Consider the following 23,733-nt stretch of genomic DNA (forward strand, 5'->3'; position numbering starts at 1 on the left):
TCCTTCCTAGAGTTATAAGAAAAAGCTTGGTGTGTCGCTTCTAAGAAGCAAAATTGAAAATACCATCACTGGGACCGGGACTAACGTATGAGAACCGAGATTTTTAACACTTGAACGTAGGAATAAAAGGGATCTGCATTGTAACATCGACGACAAAGGGCTATTTCAGACAAAGACGCCTTATTCTTTGATTGTGTAAAATTACACGGTGGACAACGTCCAAAGAAAATACATTTCTCATAATTCGTATACAAAATCCCTAATCATGTCTAAGAATACATTTTCCTCCTCGCAAAACACAATACACTTTTTGAACGTAATTTCTTCCGCTTCCCGAGAGGCTGGGGATGATTGATTGATTAATTTCATGGGTACAGAGTACATTGCAGCAAAAATTAAAAAAATTAAAAAATGATAACACAAAAGATACAAAAGGAGAACGGTAAAAGCGAAAGAAAAAGGAAAGCAATGTAATTGTAAAGAAAGCAATCTTCACAAGCCGTCAAGTATACGCTTTAGAATTCTATTATGTATTTTTGTTTTGATTTGTTCTTTCTCTTTTCCAAACAATTACTATGCCATAAAAATCAGATGAAGCCAAAAAATTTTCTCCATGGTTCCAAGCAATACCCACTACTGGAAACCGATGACCCTGCATCGCAAAAGTTCTACTCATTTTGAGCTTCATAATAACATTAATACCTCAGGGGAAGTAAGACTAACCTGAAGCTTGTTTACGCATGTATGTTTTGGCCGTGTTAAATCATAGAAATAGACATTTGAGTCCTCACTTCCAGCAACTTCACGTGACAACAGAGGATAATGTTAGAAAGACACCAACTGTGATGTTGCTTTAGTCAGAGGTATTCTAGAAAACTTAGGGGCTGTTTAGTCTTAAAAAAACGTTTTCTGTTTTCACTTTTAATTATGAAATTGCTACCTGTTTTTCATTCTTTTTCTTGTTTTCGTATAGGAAACAGTGAAAAAAGATTACTTCCTTTATAAATATTTGAAAACAGGCAACAAAATGAAAACAGTGACAGTTTTGTAATTAAAAATAAAAACAAAAACCTTTCCTAAAACCAAACGACCCTCAAAATTACGGCATATCGATGGCCTTTTTCAATGCAAGCACTATTGAATGAAAAACAAATACTTTTATTGATGAATCCACTGCAAGCAACGTACACCAAACAATTATTTTCCGGTTTGACACAGCAAGAGTTTTTAGTTAAATGATAAAAGCAGCATTATTATTTAAGACTCCTTCAAGAGACAAAAAAGAGAAAGGAAAAAACACAAAAAGAGGAGAAGAAAAAGAAGTACCAATATACCTATGAATTCTCCTTTTTCAAGGGAAAGAAGAGGGCAGAAAGAAGCTTGAACTTTGTGTATACGTGGAGTTAATTTGAGTGAGCATCGAAGAGTTAAATAACCTTGTATCTCCAAAGCCACACTATAATATACCAACTTTAGTGATCCAAAGAAAAATAAGAGAAATGAAGACAACTGAATGCACTTGGTAATAATGGCAAATTAATTTTGAACCTGAAGAAAGACAGGCTTCCATCCTGAGTACATGTCAACAACACAGGTCCTCGAGCCAAGAAAGAGAAACTCCGATATTGCACTGTTGTGACTGGAGATTTGTGTCTGCTGCTACTTCGATAGCGATGAGAGCGAGATAATACACCTGTGCGGGAGTTCATATTTACTGAGTATATACATCCCTGCACATACAATTCAGTACCTAAAGAAAATGAGATAAACGTAACAATTAGGATATTAATGTGCAAAAATAGAGCAGCTCACCTGTGCATCTCCACAAAATATGAGATGTCCGGTATGATCATGATCCATTGCAGTAACTTCACTGTCAAATATTGATTTATTAATTATCCTTCCAGTGCTAAAATTGAACACCTGGCACATCATAATTTTTATAAAAATAATAAATGACCATAGCAGGTAATGTAAGAAGAGGGAAAACATAATGGCATAGGATTTTATAGAGTGGAAATATTTATCAAAATCAATAATGGAAATGTGTTGAATGAATTCAGCCGATCTAAGAGTCTGTCCGGATGTGAAGGGTGGAAAGGAAATGTTGGGAAGGGAATAATTCTCGTTATTTAGGAGTTTGAAATTTAGATGAAGGAAAAGTGTGGAGAGCCATTCCCCCATTCCCATTCAAATTATCTTTTATTCCCTCCTAACTTTGGATAATTAGGGTTAACTTTTATTTTGAAAACTTGTCACTTGCAATTTTACCTCCATAAATTGAGAAACTTTAAAATATTTAAATTTTACAGTACACTACTTATAAATCAACAAACCTTCCCATTTCTTCCCACATTAATACCCAAACACAGGACAGTAACTCTCTTCCATTCCCTATCCATTTCACCCCATTCTCTCTGAAACATTCAAGCATAAGCATAGTGCCAAACCACAAAATATAAACTGTTCCCGATACTTTAAAAGAAAGAACACAATCCCAATTAAATGACATTTAAGCTCAAACTGATGCCACATAATGACAAATAGAATGGAAATGCATTCCAAGAGGTTTCAACCAAAAAGCTGCCAAGATTGTTACTTCCTTCTCCATAAAACAAAATGGAAACAAGTAACATATTTATTGCATGTTTGGTTGAACTTATTTGAGAGGAATAATTTCACAATATAACCTCTAAAAATATATGCTTATTTTTCAAAAAATTGTATAACAAACATGAACTTACATTGATTTCTTTGTTTTCATTGCCAACTGAAAGGAAGTTGTTATTTACCTGCACCAAATACAAAAAAAAAAAAAAAAGAAAAAAAAAAGAAAAAAAAGAAATACAGTCTTCCCTTAGTAGCAACCAAGGATGAACGCAAAGGACTAAATTTATTTACCAATATAAAATATCAAAATCCCCACAATGATATAGGAAGCCATATCTTTGGAAAAATCAAACAAGTTGCAAAAGAATATTCAAGTTTCACTAGATGAGGTGGAGAAGTAAATTTTCTGCAAATTTTTCTTGTTTTTCCCATTTGACAAACCCCTCCCCCCATCTTCTTCTCCCACACTCTCCCTCTCCCATAGAAAAGAATATTAAAGTTTTACCAGATGTGACAAAGAAGGAAAAATTCTACATACCAAATTCCCAGCCTCCTTCCCCCTTATTATCATATGTTTCACACAAGCTTAGTTTATTTATAACAGCCTTAAACACAAGCAACCTAAAATAAACCAACATGTATAAAGGAAGTCTTAAAATTGTTAACAGGACCAGGACCACAGTATAAAGTATTGGTTGTGCGTCAGCATTCGATCCTTTTAAGAAACAAATTTTGCCAACAAAAAAGAAAACAGGGGAGAGAGAGAGAGAACTACAGGTAAATCCAAGTTCAAGATCACACTGGATGTCTCTTTTTTTCTGCATACTATGAGAAAGATTCAGCACCACCCTTAAAAAAATTAGCCATCTTCAGTCTAGGAAAGTCAATTTATCGCCTCCCTTAGGAATTTTGGGAGAAAGATTGATAAAAGAGAGTGAGAAACTGGTAAATTGAAATACTCACAAAGTAAGAGGAGAAATGCTAGCAACACACATAGTTATTGGCTAGTTATACCTACACACAAAACAGACACCATTACTTACAGGGTGAAAACGGATACATGTCTGTGAAGAAACTCCATATATCACCCGTATGCAAATGCCTTTTGCTATCTCCCATACTCTCACAGTTTTATCCAAAGACGACGATGCAATGTACTGATTGTTTGACGTAAAATCAAAATCTGAAAATAAACCAATTGATGTAAAGGAATAGATTAACAAGGCAACAATAACAAAATTAAAATTACCAAAATTTGGGATTGATATTCTAATAGATTGAAAAACCGTAAATTGTGTGTTAAAAGGCATGTAATGTAATCATGGATGATGCTCAAAATTGCATATGCTAATGAAGATTAACAATTTGACGTATCACGGATTTATATTGGTCGAATTTCTAAATTCCTGAAGTCATAGTTGTCATCAAATTCAGTTTTAGGTTTTAAAAAGGGTGAAGACTCCTCAGTAATTCACAGGGGGGAGGGGGGAGAACAAGTTCAGGAAATCAATGCAACAGAGATTAAGTCTGGTTTTGTGTCTTAGTAGTAATAAAAACAGGGAGAATTACAATTTAGGGAATCTTGGAAAACATAATTCCAATTAAAGAAGAAATAACAAATTCAGCAAGAATATTTGGTATGACTAATTTGATTCCCAGAAAAAATATTACATTAGACGATATTGTTTTAGTGCAGCTAATCATATATGTCATGCAAGATAAAAAATAGACCAAAGAAACCACATAAATCTATCCAACCTGTGACATCTTTGGAATGACCATTTAATTGTTTGATGACTGAAGGTTTGTCAGAAACGCTGCACACAGTCAAGGTTCCATCTGATGCCCCATAAGCAAGTAGATCAGAACTCATGTGTCCAAACTTTAACACCGTAACTACACAGAAAAATTTTCAGGATTACTCCAACAAGTAAACCAGAGATTAGTACTAAGATAATGGGAAGACCAATCTAGATTGGATTGTAAATACTACCAGAAGCTTTGCACTGATCAAAGATACAATGCATTCCAACAAAAGAATAGGCAGGCTCAGCGCCACGATGCCTAGGACGATCAGATTCACTTGCACTTGAGCCAAAACTCGTTCTATTATTGTATAGTGGATTTGCATTTTGCAGATCCTGCAATGAAAATAAACACACAATTTCAACACAACACAGAAAATAAGTAAATAATCCAGAAAATTAAAGTAATATTCATGGCATGGCATACGAGTAAAACTGTACAAACGAACTCCAATTTTGAAAACAATTGAACAAAGCTCCAAATTATCATGGCACAACCCACTCATCCCTTAACAGTATAAACATAAAGTATACTTGTAACTATCTTGTTAAATATCTGGTCATTCTGTTTCACTAGTGTAATCTTAACTCTTAAGTAACATCTAAGAGTGCATTTGGATTCACATTGGAAGACCTGTAAACATGAATCTGATACGGCCCATACATTCGTGAGCCCAGCTAACAGTGAGATACCCGGGCAGCAGATACGTGAGGGAGAGAAGACCTGGAAAGTATACTCCAGGAGAGGTAAAAAGGGTGACACGTGTTTAAAAAGGGAGGACTAGTCAGTTAGGCTGAGTGGGTTGTTTTGGGGCCCACTAGAGATGGGAGGTAGGGGAGTTGGTTATAGGTGAGAGGAAGGAATCAGGGAAAGGCAGAGAATATTCATTTTGATCTAGCGGCCATTGTGGCTAGGGAAGGGGAGCGTGGTGCTCTCCTGAGTTACTATCTTTTGTTCTTCGTTTACTGTTGCTAGTGCAATCTCTCACATTTCCTTATTCATACAGCAATATACATATATCAGAGTATCTCTTCCATACTTTCTTTCTCTTTTTTGGTTGTGTTTTCTATCATTTGGTCCGACCTGCCGGATATAAACGTGACGGAGGAGATGGAAACGCGAAATCAAGCTAGGTTGGAGGCGATGGACCAGCGTTTAGGGTGGTAGAAAGGACGTTGTCGGAGTTGTCGGCAGCAGCGAACGTCGTCAACCAGGGACAACAACGCCTGGAGCAAGAGATGAAGGAGCAGGCTGAGTTCCGCAAATACATTGCGAGTTTGGTACGGAGACTGGAGAAGATGCCGCAGAACGAAGAGTCGCCAGAATCACTTGTGACCGCCGAATCGGAAAACCGCACGGAGAGGGACGGAGAGAAGGAACGGTCGACCAGAGATGCTCTCACTATGGACAACCTTGCAGGGACTCTAGACAACCTGTTCACAGTGGCCAGGCGCGTGGAGTTATCAGTGTTTGACGGCACCGACCCGAGGGGATGGCTGATTCGAGCTGAGCTCTATTTTCGCGTGCATCAGACTCCCGAGGAATCGAAATTACCTTTGGCTCAGGTGAGCATGAGCGGAACCGCGATCCATTGGTTCACTATACTAATGGAGATACACTCGGGGCTGAATTGGACCACGTTCAAAGAGGAATTATTGGAGAGGTTTAGTGGGCTCAAAGTGCAGAACCCGTATGAAGAATTGGCAGCATTACGACAGAAAGGAACGGTCCAGGAGTTTGTGGAAGAGTTTGAGTACTTGGCTTCGTTGGTTCCTCGCCAGCCCGAACAACAGTACGTGGGCTACTTCCTTAATGGGCTTAAGGAGGATATTAGGAATTGGGTTCGAGTCCAGAACCCAGAGACGCATCTTCAGGCCATGCGTGTGGCCCGCAATATTGAGATAGCCCTGAAGAGAGGCGGAGGCCCACCCAGTAGGCTTGGAAGGCAGCGAGGGTTTACGGGAACACCGTTTCAAACTTCCCGACCCAACTCTCAGCATCAGGCCTGGAATCGAAGTCCTCCAGATGCTAGTGTTTCGCCGAGGCAGGACAGGAGATCGGGTGGTCCGCCTACAGGGGGAGCAAGCCCAGAAACGTCCAAGGCCCCAGGTCCGGGCACGAGGGGAGTCCACCATCTGACATCTCAAGAGTGGGACGAAAGGAGGAGGAAGGGATTGTGTTTCCGCTGTGGGTTACCATATAGCTCTCTTCACAAGTGTGCTGAACCAAAAATGAGGGTCATCCTCTTGGGGGAGGATGAGACAATTAATGAAGAAGGTGAAGTGTTAGTGGTCGAAGAAGAGGAGACAGAAGCGGGGAGTGGTCAAGAGGAAGGGGAGTGTAAAAGACTGGAATATTGGGGCACAGCTGAAATTTTTCAGACACAGGGGCAGAGTGCAGAGGAGTTATCTTCGATGAAGGTGGAGGTACAAGTCGATGGCATCCCTATTCTGATTTTGTTGGATAGTGGCGCGACTCATAACTTCATCTCCCCCAAACTAGTGGAGTCATTGGGTCTATTAATTCAGGAGGCTAAACGAATGAGCATCAAGCTGGGCGATGGGTATCGAGTCATATCCCCAGGAGTGTGTAGACAATTTCTGGTGAACATTGGGAACTATGGTTGTTTGATAGATGCTCATGTATTGGACATAGGTGGGTTGGATCTCATTTTAGGAGTGGCCTGGCTTCGCACTCTGGGAGAAGTGAGGACCAACTGGCAGACAATGACCATGAGATTCAAGAGTTCGGGACAAGAATTCACTCTACAGGGAGCAGCACGGCCAGGTCAAGTGGTTTCTTCTCTACATAATTTGGTTCGCAGTTTTTATCCGGATAGTGCTCAGTCCTTTTGTTTTGCTGCGAGGGGAGAACAAGAAAATAAGGAGGATCAGATCCTGTCTTTACAACAACAGCGACAACTGCAGGGCTTAATGTCCTCAATGGCAGTGGTATTTCAAGAGTCTACGGGGCTACCTCCTACAAGACCGTGTGATCATGGGATTAATTTGCTGCCTGGACAGGGTCCTGTATCAGTGAGGCCATACAGGTATCCGCATTTTCAGAAGAACGAAATTGAGCGGCAGGTGCGAGAAATGTTGCAACTAGGACTCATTAGACCCAGTACGAGTGCTTATTCCAGCCCTGTGTTATTGGTGAGGAAAAAAGATAATACATGGCGTATGTGTGTCGACTATAGAGCTCTCAACAAGGTAACGATCCCCGACAAGTTTCCCATCCCAGTAGTGGAAGAGTTGCTGGACGAATTGCATGGAGCTACCTACTTCACCAAGCTGGACCTTAAATCCGGCTATCACCAAATTCGTATGCGCGAAGCAGATATAGAGAAGACTGCTTTTCGGACTCACAGTGGTCACTACGAATACCTAGTGATGCCATTTGGCCTCACCAACGCTCCCTCTACCTTCCAGGCCACCATGAACGAGCTGTTTCGATCTTTGCTTCGTCAGTTTGTGTTGAATTTTTTTTATGATATCCTGATATACAGCAAGGACTGGGCATCGCATCTGTCACATCTGAGAGCTGTTTTGACAGTGTTGCAGGAAAACAGATTCTATGTCAACCCGAAGAAATGCCGTTTTGCACAGAGGGAGGTGGAGTACCTAGGTCACATCATTTCAGAAGCTGGAGTTGCAATGGATCCCATCAAGATTAAAGCAGTCTTAGACTGGCCAATTCCCGTCACTGTCAAGGGAGTCAGGGGTTTTTTGGGCCTCACGGGATACTATCGGAAGTTCATACGTGGGTATGGCAAAGTGGCTCAACCTTTAACAGCATTGACAAAGAAAGAGGGATTCCACTGGAATGTGGAAGCACAAAATGCTTTTGTTCAGCTGAAGCAGCTCATTACATCAGCTCCTGTTCTAGCATTACCAGACTTTTCCAAGGTGTTTGAGGTAGAGTGCGATGCATCGGGCAGGGGAGTAGGGGCTGTGCTCATGCAAGATCGCAGGCCTATCGCCTATTTTAGTAAAGCACTAGCTGACAGGAGTTTGTCCAAGTCTACATATGAATATGAGAAGGAGATCATGGCACTAGTCTTAGCCATACAGCATTGGCGTCCATACTTACTGGGAAGACAATTCGTGGTTTAGTCTGATCATAGAAGCCTGAAATTTCTATTGCAGCAGAGAATTACCACTGCTGACCAACAATGCTGGATTGCGAAGTTATTGGGGTATCAATTTGACGTTAAATATAAACCCGGAAAGGAGAACACAGCAGCTGATGCACTATCTCGTCGCGATGAGCCTGTAGAATTGAGGATGATCAATTCTTTTCCACTGTGGGTAGAAGGAAAAGATTTGACAGCAGGGGTGCAAGAAGACCCATATCTCAAAAAGATCATTGCTGCAATACAGTCGGGTGCTAATGCTAAGGCTGGGTACTCTTATACTCAGGGAGTTTTATTGTATAAAGGAAGACTGGTGATACCTGCAAACTCTCCCTGGATTGTTAAGTTGCTGGATGAATTTCATAGCTCTCCACAAGGCAGCCATGCAGGATATTATAGGACCTATCGCAGATTAGCTGAAAATCTGCACTGGGTGGGAATGAAAAAAAGGTCCAGCGCTATGTCCAAGAGTGTGACATCTGTCAACGTTACAAGTACTCTACACTGTCGCCAGCTGGCTTGCTGCAACCTTTGGAGATTCCAGAGGTAGTGTGGGATGACTTATCCATGGATTTCATAACTGGCTGACCTAAGTCTAAGGGGTTCGATGTCATTTTGGTAGTAGTCGACAGGCTCTCAAAGTGTGCCCATTTTATTTGCCTGAAGCATCCGTTTACTGCAAAAGGGGTAGCTGAAGTATTTATAAGGGAAGTGGTTAGGCTCCATGGGATTCCCAAGTCAATAGTCAGTGATCGTGATCCGATATTTCTAAGCCATTTCTGGACAGCTTTATTCCAACTATATGGGACAAAGCTTAGGATGAGTTCTTCATACCATCCTCAAACGGATGGCCAGACAGAGGTTACCAATCGCTATGTGGAGGCGTATTTACGCTGTTTTGCAGGAGAACAGCCAAAAGGGCGGACATTCTGGTTACCCTGGGCTGAGTTGTGCTTTAATACTGCCTGGCATTCCTCTATCCGCACCACACCTTTTGAGGTGGTCTATGGTAGGAAACCGCCCTCGGTTCTGAGTTTCGCACCCAGTGAGACCAAAGTGGCAGCAGTAGCTCAGGCTTTGATCAAGAGGGATGAGGCTTTGAATCAACTTAAGTATCATTTGTCCAGAGCCCAGCAGAATATGAAGAAACAAGCAGATTCACATAGGAGGGAGGTCTCTTTTCAAGAAGGGGACCAGGTTTACTTAAAACTCAGACCACACAGGCAACATTCAGTGGTTCAGCGTATTAACCAGAAGCTTTCTGCTCGGTTTTATGGTCCTTTCACTATCCTCAGACGCATTGGCCTTGTTGCGTATCAGCTGGATCTACCCCCATCGTCCAAAGTTCATCCAGTTTTTCATGTTTCTCAGTTGAAGAAAGCTGTGGGGAATCGAGTAGTGGAAGCAGCTCTACCCTCGGGTCTTGAAATAGACATACAGGAGGGTATCGAACCAGAAACAGTTCTGGCTGGAAGAACTCAGCTGCAAGATGGGACTGCTGTGGCTCAATGGCTGATTAAATGGAGAGGACGTCCAGCTGAAGAGGCTACATGGGAGGAAGATTTTGTCATGCGTAACCAATTTCCTTCTTTCAGTCTTGAGGACAAGACTGTTCCTCAAGGGGTGGCAAGTGATACGGCCCATACATTCGTGAGCCCAGCTAACAGTGAGATACCCGGGCAGCAGATACGTGAGGGAGAGAAGACCTGGAAAGTATACTCCAGGAGAGGTAAAAAGGATGACACGTGTTTAAAAAGGGAGGACTAGTCAGTTAGGCTGAGTGGGTTGTTTTGGGGCCCACTAGAGATGGGAGGTAGGGGAGTTGGTTATAGGTGAGAGGAAGGAATCAGGGAAAGGCAGAGAATATTCATTTTGATCTAGCGGCCATTGTGGCTTGGGAAGGGGAGCGTGGTGCTCTCCTGAGTTACTATCTTTTGTTCTTCGTTTACTGTTGCTAGTGCAATCTTTCACATTTCCTTATTCATACAGCAATATACATATATCAGAGTATCTCTTCCATACTTTCTTTCTCTTTTCTGGTTGTGTTTTCTATCAGAATCCCACACGGAAGTTACAACTAGTAATATTAAAGTAAACATGGATCTATAGGCATTTAAACACAAATCTAAACATGGTATAAACAAATAAGGGAGTTCCATTTATTTTTTCTCAAATCCAGGATATGTGTATTTACATGAACTGACTGCTACTTCTGCAATTGTAATTTCAACAGGAGAAGCATTAAACAAAAATTGCTAATGTATAAAGTTATAGCCAAATCTATAAGGAAAATATAGGGTTGGTGCTGTATTCTCTCAGACAAACAACCTCATTCCTTGATTTACTCTTTTGATGACTTCAATTTTTATACTTTTCTCTGCAAGATTTTAAAATGGTGACCTTAAGTCCATCTTAATTTATAAAGAATGTGTTATAAAACCCAAGGTCAATTATACCAGTTTTATGTTTAATCCAAATTTATCTAGCATTTTTCCTAACATATCTATTTTAGTTTCTGAATGCTTTATTTAGCTTTACTACAAACCATTCCTCCCTAAATGAAAAAAAAAAAAAAAAACACTAAATAAGCCTACACATTCCACTTGCTCAGGCGCCATGCTAATGCACAATCAGCACCTCCTTGACAATAACATGCTCACTCTCAGCCAAAGCACATACAGCATAGTGGGTTACTCCCAGTTGAAATGATTCAAATGAATGGGCGGGTGGTCATCCTATCAGTTCTTATGGTACAGTCCGATAGTTACATATGTGATCGAATTACAACGCTTAAATTCCATTAACAGAATATATCAATTTGTTAATTATTTTAATGATATGAGTCATATGACATCTCTCTATCCTAATTGCTACTTCCAAATGATTAATGCATTGTCACATCGAGTCAAATACTGCAAGAGGAACACATATTACAAATATATTACAACAAGATGGACATAGAACAACTTACCCGCCCAGAACTAATGCTGTCAACCTCAGACCAACGGGAGCATGGACTTGGTGATGGAAACCATCGGCCACTGATGCATCAACCAGTAAATTATCCTGATGTCAGAATTGTATGGAAACAAAAATTTAAACTAGCACCATGAATGAGAAAGTTGCATTGACATAAAATGTGGTTATAGTTACAAGCAGAAAAACTGAAATAAAATAATTAATCACAATGAAATAAATGAATTTTGAATTGAAATTAATCTATATTGACATAAGATTTTGTCAGATGGAAACAAAGTACAAATGCGGGAGAATATGATATCCTCCTATATCAACCTATGCAAAATGGTAAAAGGAGTAGTGAAGAAAAATAAATAACCAAAACGAGCTTCCTGATCTCTAAGCAAAACGGTAAAAGAATATCACAAGCAATCATAAATCATAATCATCTTGTAAATTTGCATGAGACATAATAATCATAATTTACATCACATGAGAAGAAAAAAGTGCATTTAAGTGCATATGAACATTCAAAGTTTAATATAATGTTCAACTACATATCCAAATCACATTGAAGCTGGCCAATCACGGGCATCTTTATTTCTTTGTTTTATCAACCTTTCGGTAAACAAGTGACCATCATGGAGTCATGTAATGCAAATTTAGACATATATGCTCATCACTTCGAGTAAAATATTCAGCAACCTGTTTCCTGGAGTACTTTGCAGACTTGGGGCACGCGAACTCTCCCAGTCCCTTGGTCGACTTATGTAATTCCGGTATGCCACGTAAGTTTTTCCATTGCATCTCCACTCCTTTAACACAAACATGGGAACGTCAAAAAGCATGGAACCTCACCCCATAAGTCAAAAAGTAACAACTCAGCGCCACCGGAGACAAAATTGTTACAATTTAAAAATAAGGAAAAAAAAAAAGCAAATCCAGCACTCAAGGTAATTAAACATTGTTTTCGACGATTGATCTGAAAAAGTCACATTAAGATCAACACATCTATCAAGCGAATTTAGCTGAGAGCAGCGTAAGAACACGCGAATCAATAAGCTTACAATCCAAAAGTCAAAATGTAACAACGCTGAGCCAAAGCAAACAACACTCAGAAAAAATGCACATCCAGCACGATTCATCTGAAAAAGAAATTCGAAAGAAACAAAAATGCACATTCACAACACGAAAAAATAAAAACAAGATCAACACGGTAATTAGAAAGAAAATTTATCTAGGAACTCTTGACAATCTCAATTTTCAGATTCTGTCGATAAAATCGCTAAACATGTAGATAACAGCGCGTGTTCACAATGGAGCATACTCTGCGGTGGAGAACTCCGGCCTCGGCCTTTCGATAAAGGAGGAGGCGCCGAATGCCGATGTACTCGGGATCGCAGTCGGCGGTGGCAGGCTGCAGCAAGCAGCAGAATAGCTCTGGATCTGTACTCTTCTCGTTGTCGCCTTCGTTGTTGTTGAGGTGGTGATGGTCCTCATTTTGTCGCGGTTCTGGTTCGCCGTCATTGACGGTGGCGCTGCTGTGCTCCGCCATGGTGTCCTATGAAGCGTTCATCGGAGAGCAGTGGCCGAGCCCGATTCTCCGGCGAACTTCGCGACGGTTATTGCGTGAAGGTTCGATTCGAATGACAGAGAAAGAGAGCTTGTGTGAACATAAATGCAGACCTTACCAATCGGTGATCGGTGGAGAAATCGGGGAAAATTAATAATAATTAAAAGTTGAAAAAATAATTGGAAATGCGAATTTCCATGCTTCCTTATTTGTTTTAAATTTTTTAATTGATTTTTTCAACAATAAATTTAAAATAATAAAATTTAGATTAAATTAATATTTAGAAATTATTTTAGAAAGAGCGTCTTAAAGAAGAGAGGAGGAAATGCAAAAATTTATATTTTAAATAATTATATTTAAAATTATTTTTAAAAAATAAAAAATATAAATTAAAATATTAACATAAACTTAATATATTTATCATCTGATATATAATTTTTAATTTAAAATTAAAAAATATGTCTTCTCTTTTTTTCTTTATAATTTTAGTCTAAATATTTTTTTATATTTTTAATTAAATTCTCATAATTTAATTTTTTCAAATTAAATATTTATAAATTTATTTTTTAATTAAATCTAATTTAATTACTTATATAAAATTCAAGTTTAAAATCTAATTTCTTCTACCATAAATTCAAGTTTTTGGACCAGACTTATATAATATTTTATTATAACAAATCATTAAAGGACCAATTTTTTTTTTACTAAAAGCTTACACATGTTGTATTGGCAATAATTCAAAATCAAATATATCATCCAATTCTAATATGATTTGTAACAATTGTTAACTATTAAGGACTTTATTTTAAAAAAAATCAAATTATAAGGATTAAATTAAAATTTTTAAAATTTGAAGACCTAATTAAAACTTTTAAAAAGTTAAAGGGACGAATAGATTAGTTATAGGGCAAGCAGATTAATTTAATTAAAATTATATTTTGAATTTAATTGAAATGCCCTGACATTTTGGATAAGTTGGTTTGCCATTTATTAGACTACTTAATTCGAAAGGAGAAGAAAAAAGATCCATCTTTTACAGCTAGAGTGACGTTTTCTTGCGAAGGAAAGTTGTAATTTTTGTTAGGATTTATTTTTGTCTATTTGTTCTATTTAAAACTTTTAGGTTTACTGAACTCTTTAGATGTCGCGTACTTGCTTTTATCTGTTGTGTAGTTTTAGCATTTTTTGAATTACAAGAGTCGTTTGACATTTTAATAAGAAGATCGTTTGAAAAAAAAATAAAATTGTTAATGAGATGAAGAGAAATAGAAAATTTATAACACCATATAAAATGTCATATAAGTATAGTATAAAATTTATGTAAGAATAATATAACTCTAAAATAAATTGGACTTGTACAGAAACAAAAGAAAGAGATTCATATTATTTTCTGCACAGCTATGAGTAGTACCACAAAAATAGGAGAAACGAGAAAAAGTATATACGGCAACACTTGGTTGATTGCACTTTCTTGAACCGCGCCATCTTCTGTGGGATAGTTGGATTTATTTTCTATGAATGCATCAAAATAATTCTGGTAGTCTGAGTTCTTTAAATAAAGTGGAGATCCTGTCGTTACCTTCATCATTTCCATAGCCTGCCATATTGTATATTAACCACAAATGCAAGTATAGTAATAGGACAGATAAGTGAGGTCGGTCATAAAATAAATCTATGAATGTAACAGATTGCCAATAAAATAATCCTATATGCATGGGAAATATAATAGATTAGAGTATTTTAAACACTAGACAAAGACAGTACAGTTCTTTCAAATTCAGATTGTATTGTGATCTGTAGCAAATAATTTTGCAAAAAGATATAAACACATTGCATAGCAGAAATTACCTTAAAGCTGTACATAAACTGTCTTGCTTTCTTGCTTACTTTAGCATTTGGGTGAGACTGAAGCTTCTCATACATACTTCGAGCCTCACTCGACCTGTCAATCATCAAACTATATTTGGAAATCTTGATAAAAGAAAAATAGGCCAATTAATAATAAGTAACACCACTTTCCAGTCATTTCTAGACCGAGTCCCAGTTGTAGCAGACTCACACGCATGTAGAATCTAAATTGTTCACCAACACTACTGGGCATATCAATAAAAACATGCAAATTATTTACAAGAGAAAACAATGTGACATGATCAAAACAATGGTCCATCATCATTATTTTACATCAAAAAGCCTAAATTATACAATATGATTGTGTGATGACTTAAGTCATCAAGAAATGAAAATAAACTCCCGTTAAGAGCCCAAATTGATTTGGATAACAATATTGGAGACAGCAAGGCAATGTAAGATAAACCCTATCTGAATTGTTTTGGAAGCAAAAAAGAAAGAAGATAAAGAGAGAGAGACACGTCGCAAGGATTTAACATTGTTCAGTACACAATATATGCACTTACATCCATGACTGTACTAGGGTAATAATTTTTATTGAAACAGACTACACAATTCTACCAAACCGAACACCACAGATAAATTGACCTGTTTTCAAACTAATTAATTGGTCATCAACTAACAGCATTATACATAATACATAATTTAGACTAAAACACAATTATCAACATGATCACGGCACAGACTTGAATTAACAATCTTGCACATGTATATTGGGGATTTGGGGTGTCACCAATTCTATTTAAAACACAATCTGGTAGATTCCATGAGAAGTTTAGATATGTCATGAAGTTTGTGAACGTACCTACTGAGGGAGTCTTGACAAATTGACCACTGCAAAGCAGCTAATCCATGGAGCTCACTCTGCATAGACATGATTAATCTCATGCATATATTCCTCCAAATATTTTTTCCCTAGTTTACCTGCTAGAGTATATGTCATTACATTTAAAACTACGAAAACTGGATACATGCTAAGCTCAATAAAACTTAAAGTAGAAAAAAAAGGTCATCTTCCCATGGTCCCGGTATTTACCTTCACCAAGCATGACTTCAGTTGGCTTTTAGACAGATCGTATTAGCTTCTTACTAAAAAGATACATATAATTTTTTCCACATCTAGTTAGTAATTTATTTTAAACATTTACCTGGAAGGTTAATTTATCCATAACCTTCTCATAGTAGGGCAATGCTTCCTTCAGCTTTCCGGCATTCATTAATGAGTCACCATCTTTCAATACCTATAAATATTGCATGCAAATTAGAAACTATATTATGCTGGGATTACCAAGAAACTGAAAAACAACTAAAGAAGAGGCAAATAACAAATTGAATTAGAAAGATAACAGTCTTAAGAAATTTAATGAAGCATTTAGGTGAAGATACATAGCTAATTCCTTAAGAGGCACATAACAAACAATTTAGTGCATTCTGAACACTTTAAGACGAACAGATAAGTTGAATGTCAATCATATTCTATTGAACCAAGTCATTTCCTTTACTTCGATAAGCCAACAAACCACAGCAGCTTGAGCCACCAATTTCTTTTCCTATTGGTCATAGCCATCAATTGTTAATGGTACTTTCTAAGACTAAATGAATTTAGAAATTGAATCGACTGTATGTTACATTTATCAAAAAGATAGGTACATCTATTTATACAGGTGTTGAGGTGATCTAGAACCATAAAAAACGAAAGGAAACTTGATAACTGAATTGTACCTAAAATTGCTAACTGTCATCATCAATAATACTCAACAATCAACAACTAAATAGAAAAACTGCCCAACAATATGCATGGAAATATTAGAAATAAGAAAATTGATGCATAAAAGAAGGAAAGAACGGTAGTAATATTTGCAATACCACTAAATATGCTTACCTTCTCGCACTCAGATTTTAGCTTTGGGTCAATATTTAATCCAAGTTGCTTCTGGTAGGCGGCAAGCAGCTTCTTTGTACGTGTTTCTTTAACAGCCTTTTCTTCTTCAGTCTCTAGAACCTCTCCAGGACGTATGACTCTTCCACCACCAAACTGAAAAGACCGGAAAAAAATAAGTGGAGGCAAATGAGAGAGAGAAATCATAAACAAGTGAACTATGTTGGTTCATTTGGCAAGATTATTTGAGAAATACTAAAATATCATACTGTTTTTGAAATATTGCTAGGTCTAGGAAAGACACCCCAGGTAGAAACTTTTGGCTTGTAGAGTTCTGCATTGTCTTCCTTAGCTTGTTCAGGTTTTGGAGCTGTTTCAGCATCAAACTTGCTTGTGTCTCCAACAATAAGCTCAACCTCAGGCAAGTCACCATCAAAGAAAGGGTCTGAAATAGGAACCAATCCAGGTGGCAATCCCCTAGTTGTCTTCTTATCAGCAAAATCAAGCCCCACAAAATCCATTCTTGAAACTGATAGTTCTCCCTTCTTACCACCACCAACAGTATTACTTCCTGTAACATTCTCGCCTGAAGTCCTCTCACTCCCACCCTGCATTTCTAAAATTGAATTCAAATACCCATTTTAGCACCAACAGAGCATTGAACCACACATGTAAACCTTTTCATTATACATTGCTAAATAAGAACAAACATTCACAAGATTCCCTTGTGGTTGAAGCCCGGACAGTACACATGCAGACCTAACTAACTATGTTTAAGTACACATGCAGCTATCAATTTTGTCCTTGAAATTATGATTAAAAATTTTAATTCCTATGATTATATAAAATAATAATAATTCTTAGTTCCTTTGACTAATTTTTGTTTACATGATTACCTATGCTATTAAATAACAGTTTTGTTTTATAATTTTAAGGACTAAATTGAATATAGTATTTATAATTTTAAGAACTAAATTAATGAATTTGATAATTTAACGAACCAAAATGATATATTACTCCATTAATAACATTAAATATTATTTATTAATTTTTTTTATTATGATCCTTTTCTCACGTGGACAGGTATTATTGATTACCTTGGGGTGTTTGACTAACAAGGCCTTTATTCTGCTTATACTTTTTGGCCTTTTCCTTGGCAATTTTCACAGAAGCTGGCAAGTCCTTTGGTCTCTCATCATCATCATCAACAACACTTGCTTGTTCAATTGAATTTCCATCATCAGAAGCGCTTTGCTTAATGGAGTTTTTATATGCTTTGGCCTTGTTAAACGCGAGCTTCACAGGACCCGTTTCAGCGTTTGGAGCGGAGGGTTCAGATTCAGATTCAGCACTATCAGGACTCACAGCATAACACACCTTCGCAGGCTTGTACGTTGTTGAAGCCATTCCCACGTTCAATGAGGAAAACGGAGCAGGTTTTGCCGTGGATGCCACGCGCAACGATGAGTACCATTGAGGCTGTAAAGAAGCCATGCGAGTTTTCACTCCAAAGGTAGAACAACACAACCGTTTCGTTTATTGTTGGATAAGGCAACCATGCCACGAATCATGTACCACATCTTCTATTACATTTTCTTTCGAGGAAAATATTTAAGGGATTATTTTTTATTAAAAATACAAAAAGTATAAAAAATAACTTTATGTTTAGTAAATTTAAAATCAATTTTATAATAATTATTAATAAATGTTTTTTTATTGTAAGATTAAATTTATTAATAATTATGTGAGTTTTAATAAATTTTAATTAATAATATATAACATGTTACTAATTTTTTTATTTTAAACTAATGTTTGTTAATATGAAAATGAAACTTTTTTCATGTTTAGTAGAAAAATAAAGAAAAAATTAGCATAAAAATCTTGCGAATGTGCACACAAGGTTGTGTCTTTTTTTAATGATGAAATGAAATAATAAAATAAATAAATAAAAGGGTAAGAAGCAAAGTAAAAAAGAGTGGGCAAAAATATATTGTTTAAATATTGGTATAATATGATAAGGAAGAAAATAAATTGTATAAATGGGTTAAAAAAAGTAAATAAATAAATAAATAAATTGTATAAAAAAATTATTTTTATAATAACAATAATAATTTAAAAAATTATAATATATATTATATTAAGGTGGGAATTCACTTACTTCAATTTTTCATAAATTTATATAATTAAAAATAATTAATGTCTTGTTAATAATTTTTTTAAAAGACATTTACTAAGTAAATTTTAACTATAATAAGATATTGAATACAGTTAGCTGTCACGGGCACAGCTTATTCTTGGATCAAGTAGATTCTCACATTTTATATTACATAAATTATTAATTAATATATTAAAAAGATCATAATTTACTAAACATCTTTTATATTAATTGTACTCTTTCTTTTTTTTTGCTAATATAATTGTACTTTTTGTTCTCATACTTTACTCTATATATAATTTTAGTTTTCTTAATTTTTTATATTTATTCTTCTTAATTTTTTAACTGTTAAAACTAAATCCTTACATCAAAATTCTGAACTAAATGATCGTTAAAAATATAAAATACTATTGATGTGTGCAAAATAGTAAAGTAAAAAATATTTAAATAATAATAATAATAAAGATAATAAAATAATTTTTCTTTGAATATTTTATATTTTTTCAATCTATACAAATAAATAATATATTAATTTTTGTTATATTTATGTTAATTATTAGATAAAATTTTAGGATTAAAAATTTATTTGAATAATTAAAAACTATAAAAAATAAATATAAGTAAATATAATAATAAAGTAACTAAAAATGCACAATAACTGAAATATAGGGATTATTTTTATAATGGAATTAAAAATATAATTAATTCTACATTTTTTCAAGAAAATAATTTTAAGAATTTTATTATATATATATATATATATATTATAATGTGAGCAAAGTCCTCATTTTAAAACAATAAAATATTTAATAATAAATATTTTTTAAAGATTTTTAAAAATAGATAAATATTTTTTCAAACCATTTATTTTATTATAAATTTCTCTTTTAACTAATGTGATTCTCCTTTTCTCTTTATATATATTGTGTTATCACTGGACTACGACTTTTTTTTTTTTTTCTTTCACTCGATAAAAAATTAAATAATAAACGTTTTAGTATCTTAATAAGTTTCTTTCATTAACTTAAACAAATTAGTTTTTAAATTTACATTAAGTAAATATTAATCCATTTCTATAGAACACTTTAATCGATATATCAAATATTAGCTTGAAGACTTTTTTTTGGGGTCATGACTTGGAGACAGTTCACTCAGCTACATAATCCAATTCGGCAATGGGCTTTTATTATTGGGCCTGAAAATTGATTATGTAGGGTTTTTATGAGGACAAAAAAATATGAAAGAAAGTATTTATCTTCTCCCATTGTTTATGCATTATTTGTCAGCATAAACTAACTACACAAAGGTTTGGTTTCATTTATTTTTGAACCATTAGGTTTCGACCTTCTTGTTATGTTTTTGTGATGTGATGATTTCGAGTTGTATTTGAATTTTTCATGAGTTATTGGTATTATGCTCTCTCTATCTCTTTCTATACATGGGATTTTCGAAGCCCCGATTTTTCGTTGCAGAATTTTGTTTTTCATAATTGGTTTTTTGATTTCTATTTTTCCAGATGATGCACTTTTTTTTTTTCTATTGCGAAGTGCACCTTGGTGAAAAGTGTTATGATAGTTGCTTTAGATCATTTTCTCATGTGAAAGACTGAGTTGATTGGTAATATGGTGAGCTTTGGAGTTACTGATTTAACTGAGGGTTATTATGAGGGCGTTAATGAGTAAAAATATATTTAATCTTCAAATTGCAAGCGTTGTTGTTCACTTTAGTACTTAAATTTTTTTTTTTAAATCACTCATTTTGTTATTTTTCCTTGTCATTTTGTATAAAAAAGGACTAAAATGAATGTTGTTTTGTAAAGTCAGAGATTAAAATGGGGATTTTTTAAACTAAGAGACTAAAATGATCTATGCATACAATTTGGGGGACTAAAATAGGTTTACACTGCCTCCCAGGATGAACAAAAAGAAAAACTTTCGTTCTTCTTTTGTCTATGCAGAAATATATTGGAGACCTAAATTGAGGAGGCTCATACAAGATCCTCCTGTATTCTCTATGTGAATTTGATGTTCTATCTTCAGATTGCATATTGTGGTTTCCTATTCCTAGTGCATCTTGTGTTGTTTGTCTGATGTAAGATGTGTTTAGGGTAATATGCATGTGAGTTTTATATAACTATTAACTTGGGATTTGAAATGATCCAGTAAGTTGAATTCACTTTGTGCCCAAGAGTAAGAGTTGAAAAAGAAAAGCGTTCCTAGCATGACAAGAAATACTTGTTCCTGTTTTGCTGTATAGCACATATTTTAAAATCTGATTGTTTGGTTTCAACACTGAAATAAGAAACATCACTTCTCCATTATGAATTTCCCCATGCATTCAAGTTTTCTTTCTTCACTGTGCTTGGGCTAACTTGATTAACTAGAATGGAGTCCTTGAGTTAGCTTATTTCTTATAGTTTGTGTGCATTGCAGATGGAGGATAGGTTTGCCGAAGAACTTTATGGTGAAAGTTTACAACTGTCAAAATTAGAACTCAGGTCCACCAATGATCAAGAAAATAAGGCAAATGGTAAGATGTAGTATGTGTGAATTGATGTGCAAACTCTATTACTAGTACTAAATGCCTTTAATAGTTTACTTTAGAATCAGTCTATACTCTATACTATTACAAAGGGTATGATAACAATTAAAAGATGCTTCCAGCTAGTCAAAAAGGCAATAAGTGTATAAATTTTGTTTTCTATGAAAGGACCATACACTGTAAGTTTCACTATTATAACAACTATTGAATTTTGTTTTTCTAAATGCATCTGTGTTATTGTTTTTCAGTCTCTTGTTTAGGCGTGTAATTGTATATTATGCTTTCAGACTATGGCGGTGATGATTTGAGCCTTGATGGTTCTTTCTGGGATGTATCTGATGACAAGTTGGATAGCTCGTCAGATTTGGACAGAGAGTGGCAGAGGAGGCATGACCAATTCCATACGGTGTTTTGACAATCTAGAATTCATTTTCCTTATTTTAGTTATTTTTTTCTTCTGTAAAATGTAGAGTGATTAGCTATTTATTTTCACACTCCTTCATATGTTAGATTGGGTATCGAGATGGTCTTATAGCAGGGAAGGAAGCTTCTGCACAGGAAGGGTTCAATATTGGTTTTAAGCAATCAGTCCTTCCTGGTTATAGCTGGGGTGTTGTACGAGGTGTTACCAGGTATTTGGAAACTGAAGGGGAATACTTGCTGTTTATTTGAGTTTTAATACTGTTACTGGTTCACTAATTATTTTTGATATTTTGCATTCTGTGAAGTTCTTTTTCTCATCTTCCTGATAAATTAATAGAGAGGTTGATTGAAACATTGGAAAAAAGAAATGAGTTCAGAGAGCTGCATGAATCGGTGCATTCTTTGTCAACAACAGATGCCCTTAGATTGTTTAATGACGAAATAAAAGCACAAGAAGCTTTGGAACAGAGTGAACAATCAGAAGTTAGCCATCCCACACCAGGTTTGCAAGAGCAACCATCCCGTGACTCTCTGCTGAGAAATTATCGTGGACAACTTGAATCTCTGATCTGTGACAATCCTGCCTTTGACATTCATTTACCCAAACCATGATAAACGGTGATCTATTTTGTGTAAAACACTTTAGCATAGAATGATAAGAAGTTTTTTGTAGAACGTCTTCCATTTTTATCACTGTAAAAGTAGATTTATTGCCACTATTTTTGAGTTTTGTAAAAAATAATTGTTTCCTGGTAATGACAATAAAATAAAACACAGAATATCAAGTACTGGATAGAAGTTTCTTGGGTATATACTCTCATGCACATTCTAATGTTCTTTGGTGTGTAATAGCAAGGCTAATATGTTGAATAAGCTTTGTAACGTCTTCTCTTCTAGTGTGGTGTGCAACTACATTAAATGAATTAATTGTTATGAGGGTTACTGTGAGGATTAGAATAGCATGGGAGTAAATCTGGTGCTTTTGTTTCTAATTATGATAATGGTGTCCATGGGTGATGCAACCCACACAAACACTTAACACAAATAGAAGAGAACAGAGGACTGGAAAAGTTGGGAAGTGTAATATTGATAGCAGGTAACGGACAGAACAAAATGCACTAGGTGGACAACACCTCCTCATACCATAGAGCTAGGCTCCTAATAGAGAGCAAATGCTTCTCTATCTCTAATTTCTTTTTTCTCCTCACGTAGACAAGTCATTCTTTGGGCTGTGTAACTGCTTTCTAGACTAACATTTTCTCTGGCTCAACATTGTCTTTTGGGTCCTCATCAATGGGATAAAAATTGGTCTCGTGATTTATTGAGCAACAAGTGCCTTATTTTGTTCTCTGTTTTCTTAGTTGATTCATAACAACCTTTAAAATTAAATATAGAACAACAATTTTTGTGCTGTTCAATCTGTTGCAAATCAAAAGGACCCTTGTTGGTTAGTGCTAATTTTAGTTTTGCATTCATCGTAAAAGGATCTGAAATGAGTTCAAACCTATATTTGAATTTGTTCTTAGTTTAGTTACTTGATTGCGGTATACAAAAAAGTTTGTGGATAGTGTAAATGTCAGTCCTAAAAAACCTAGTTTGAAGTGGATGATTCAACGAGTGTACATAAAGAGAAAAAATATCAGATCAAGATCATGGTTTTATTCATCTATTCAAAATGAGAAAAAAAATATATTCCTTTTTATTTGTGTACATAAAAGTTCATGACAATATTGATTATTATATTT

The 23,733-nt window shown here is 35.6% G+C and overlaps 3 protein-coding genes and 1 non-coding gene across 10 annotated transcripts; 2 read left to right on the forward strand and 2 right to left on the reverse strand.

Annotated features, from left to right (window-relative positions):
• Positions 1-166: 166 nt before the first annotated feature.
• On the reverse strand, positions 167-13,243 carry LOC113864723 (WD repeat-containing protein 13). Of its 2 annotated transcripts, XM_027498773.1 has the most exons (12): positions 12,837-13,243; positions 12,215-12,324; positions 11,523-11,592; positions 4,604-4,751; positions 4,369-4,506; positions 3,654-3,793; positions 2,745-2,792; positions 1,813-1,923; positions 1,549-1,730; positions 1,335-1,456; positions 724-800; positions 169-652 (listed from the first exon to the last, which is right to left on the reverse strand). In XM_027498773.1, the coding sequence occupies exons 1-12, from the start codon at positions 13,062-13,064 to the stop codon at positions 527-529; spliced, it is 1,500 nt and encodes a 499-aa protein (XP_027354574.1). In that variant the 5' UTR covers positions 13,065-13,243; the 3' UTR covers positions 169-526. The 2 variants fall into 2 exon arrangements, 1 of the variants encoding a protein (XP_027354574.1); XR_003504907.1 differs by having other exon boundaries at positions 167-652; positions 2,745-3,793; positions 11,523-11,617.
• A 1,146-nt stretch (positions 13,244-14,389) lies between these two features.
• Positions 14,390-18,420, reverse strand: LOC113864724. Its single transcript, XM_027498774.1, is given in 8 exon segments — positions 14,390-14,553; positions 14,556-14,679; positions 14,931-15,024; positions 15,796-15,854; positions 16,139-16,231; positions 16,873-17,025; positions 17,139-17,485; positions 17,967-18,420. Coding segments are annotated over 8 exon segments (1,401 nt in total). The 5' UTR covers positions 18,364-18,420; the 3' UTR covers positions 14,390-14,419.
• Positions 18,421-20,211: 1,791 nt separating this feature from the next.
• On the forward strand, positions 20,212-22,844 carry LOC113865333 (protein YAE1 homolog). 6 transcript variants are annotated; one of them, XM_027499806.1, is made up of 6 exons: positions 20,281-20,330; positions 21,457-21,553; positions 21,853-21,971; positions 22,076-22,197; positions 22,294-22,457; positions 22,491-22,844. In XM_027499806.1, exons 2-6 carry the CDS (start codon positions 21,457-21,459, stop codon positions 22,598-22,600), a joined length of 612 nt encoding a protein of 203 aa, XP_027355607.1. In that variant the 5' UTR covers positions 20,281-20,330; the 3' UTR covers positions 22,601-22,844. The 6 variants fall into 6 exon arrangements, with proteins under 6 accessions (XP_027355606.1, XP_027355607.1, XP_027355603.1 ...); XM_027499805.1 differs by lacking the exon at positions 20,281-20,330 and adding an exon at positions 20,212-20,234 and having other exon boundaries at positions 22,294-22,830; XM_027499802.1 differs by having other exon boundaries at positions 22,294-22,829.
• On the forward strand, positions 20,929-21,011 carry LOC113866416. Its single transcript, XR_003505055.1, has one exon. It is a non-coding gene; the product is annotated as a small nucleolar RNA Z159/U59 (small nucleolar RNA).
• Positions 22,845-23,733: the final 889 nt, after the last annotated feature.

Source organism: Abrus precatorius, unplaced genomic scaffold, assembly GCF_003935025.1.
Source record: "Abrus precatorius isolate BTA unplaced genomic scaffold, Abrus_2018 Scaffold4, whole genome shotgun sequence".
In the NCBI taxonomy this organism is placed as follows: Eukaryota; Viridiplantae; Streptophyta; class Magnoliopsida; order Fabales; family Fabaceae; genus Abrus; species Abrus precatorius.

Excerpts from the sequence above, each read along its gene's own strand:
- LOC113864723 (XM_027498773.1), bottom strand. The coding sequence starts at position 13,064 with ATGGCGGAGCACAGCAGCGCCACCGTCAATGACGGCGAACCAGAACCG. Across the intron at positions 2,793-3,653 it reads CATGTATCCGTTTTCACCCT|GTAAATAACAACTTCCTTTC; the intron begins GTAAGTAATGGT and ends TATTTGGTGCAG. Across the intron at positions 801-1,334 it reads TGAAAAAGGAGAATTCATAG|TTGCTGGAAGTGAGGACTCA; the intron begins GTATATTGGTAC and ends TGTCACGTGAAG.
- LOC113865333 (XM_027499801.1), top strand. Across the intron at positions 21,554-21,852 it reads TCAAGAAAATAAGGCAAATG|ACTATGGCGGTGATGATTTG; the intron begins GTAAGATGTAGT and ends TTATGCTTTCAG. Across the intron at positions 22,198-22,293 it reads GTTGTACGAGGTGTTACCAG|TTCTTTTTCTCATCTTCCTG; the intron begins GTATTTGGAAAC and ends CATTCTGTGAAG.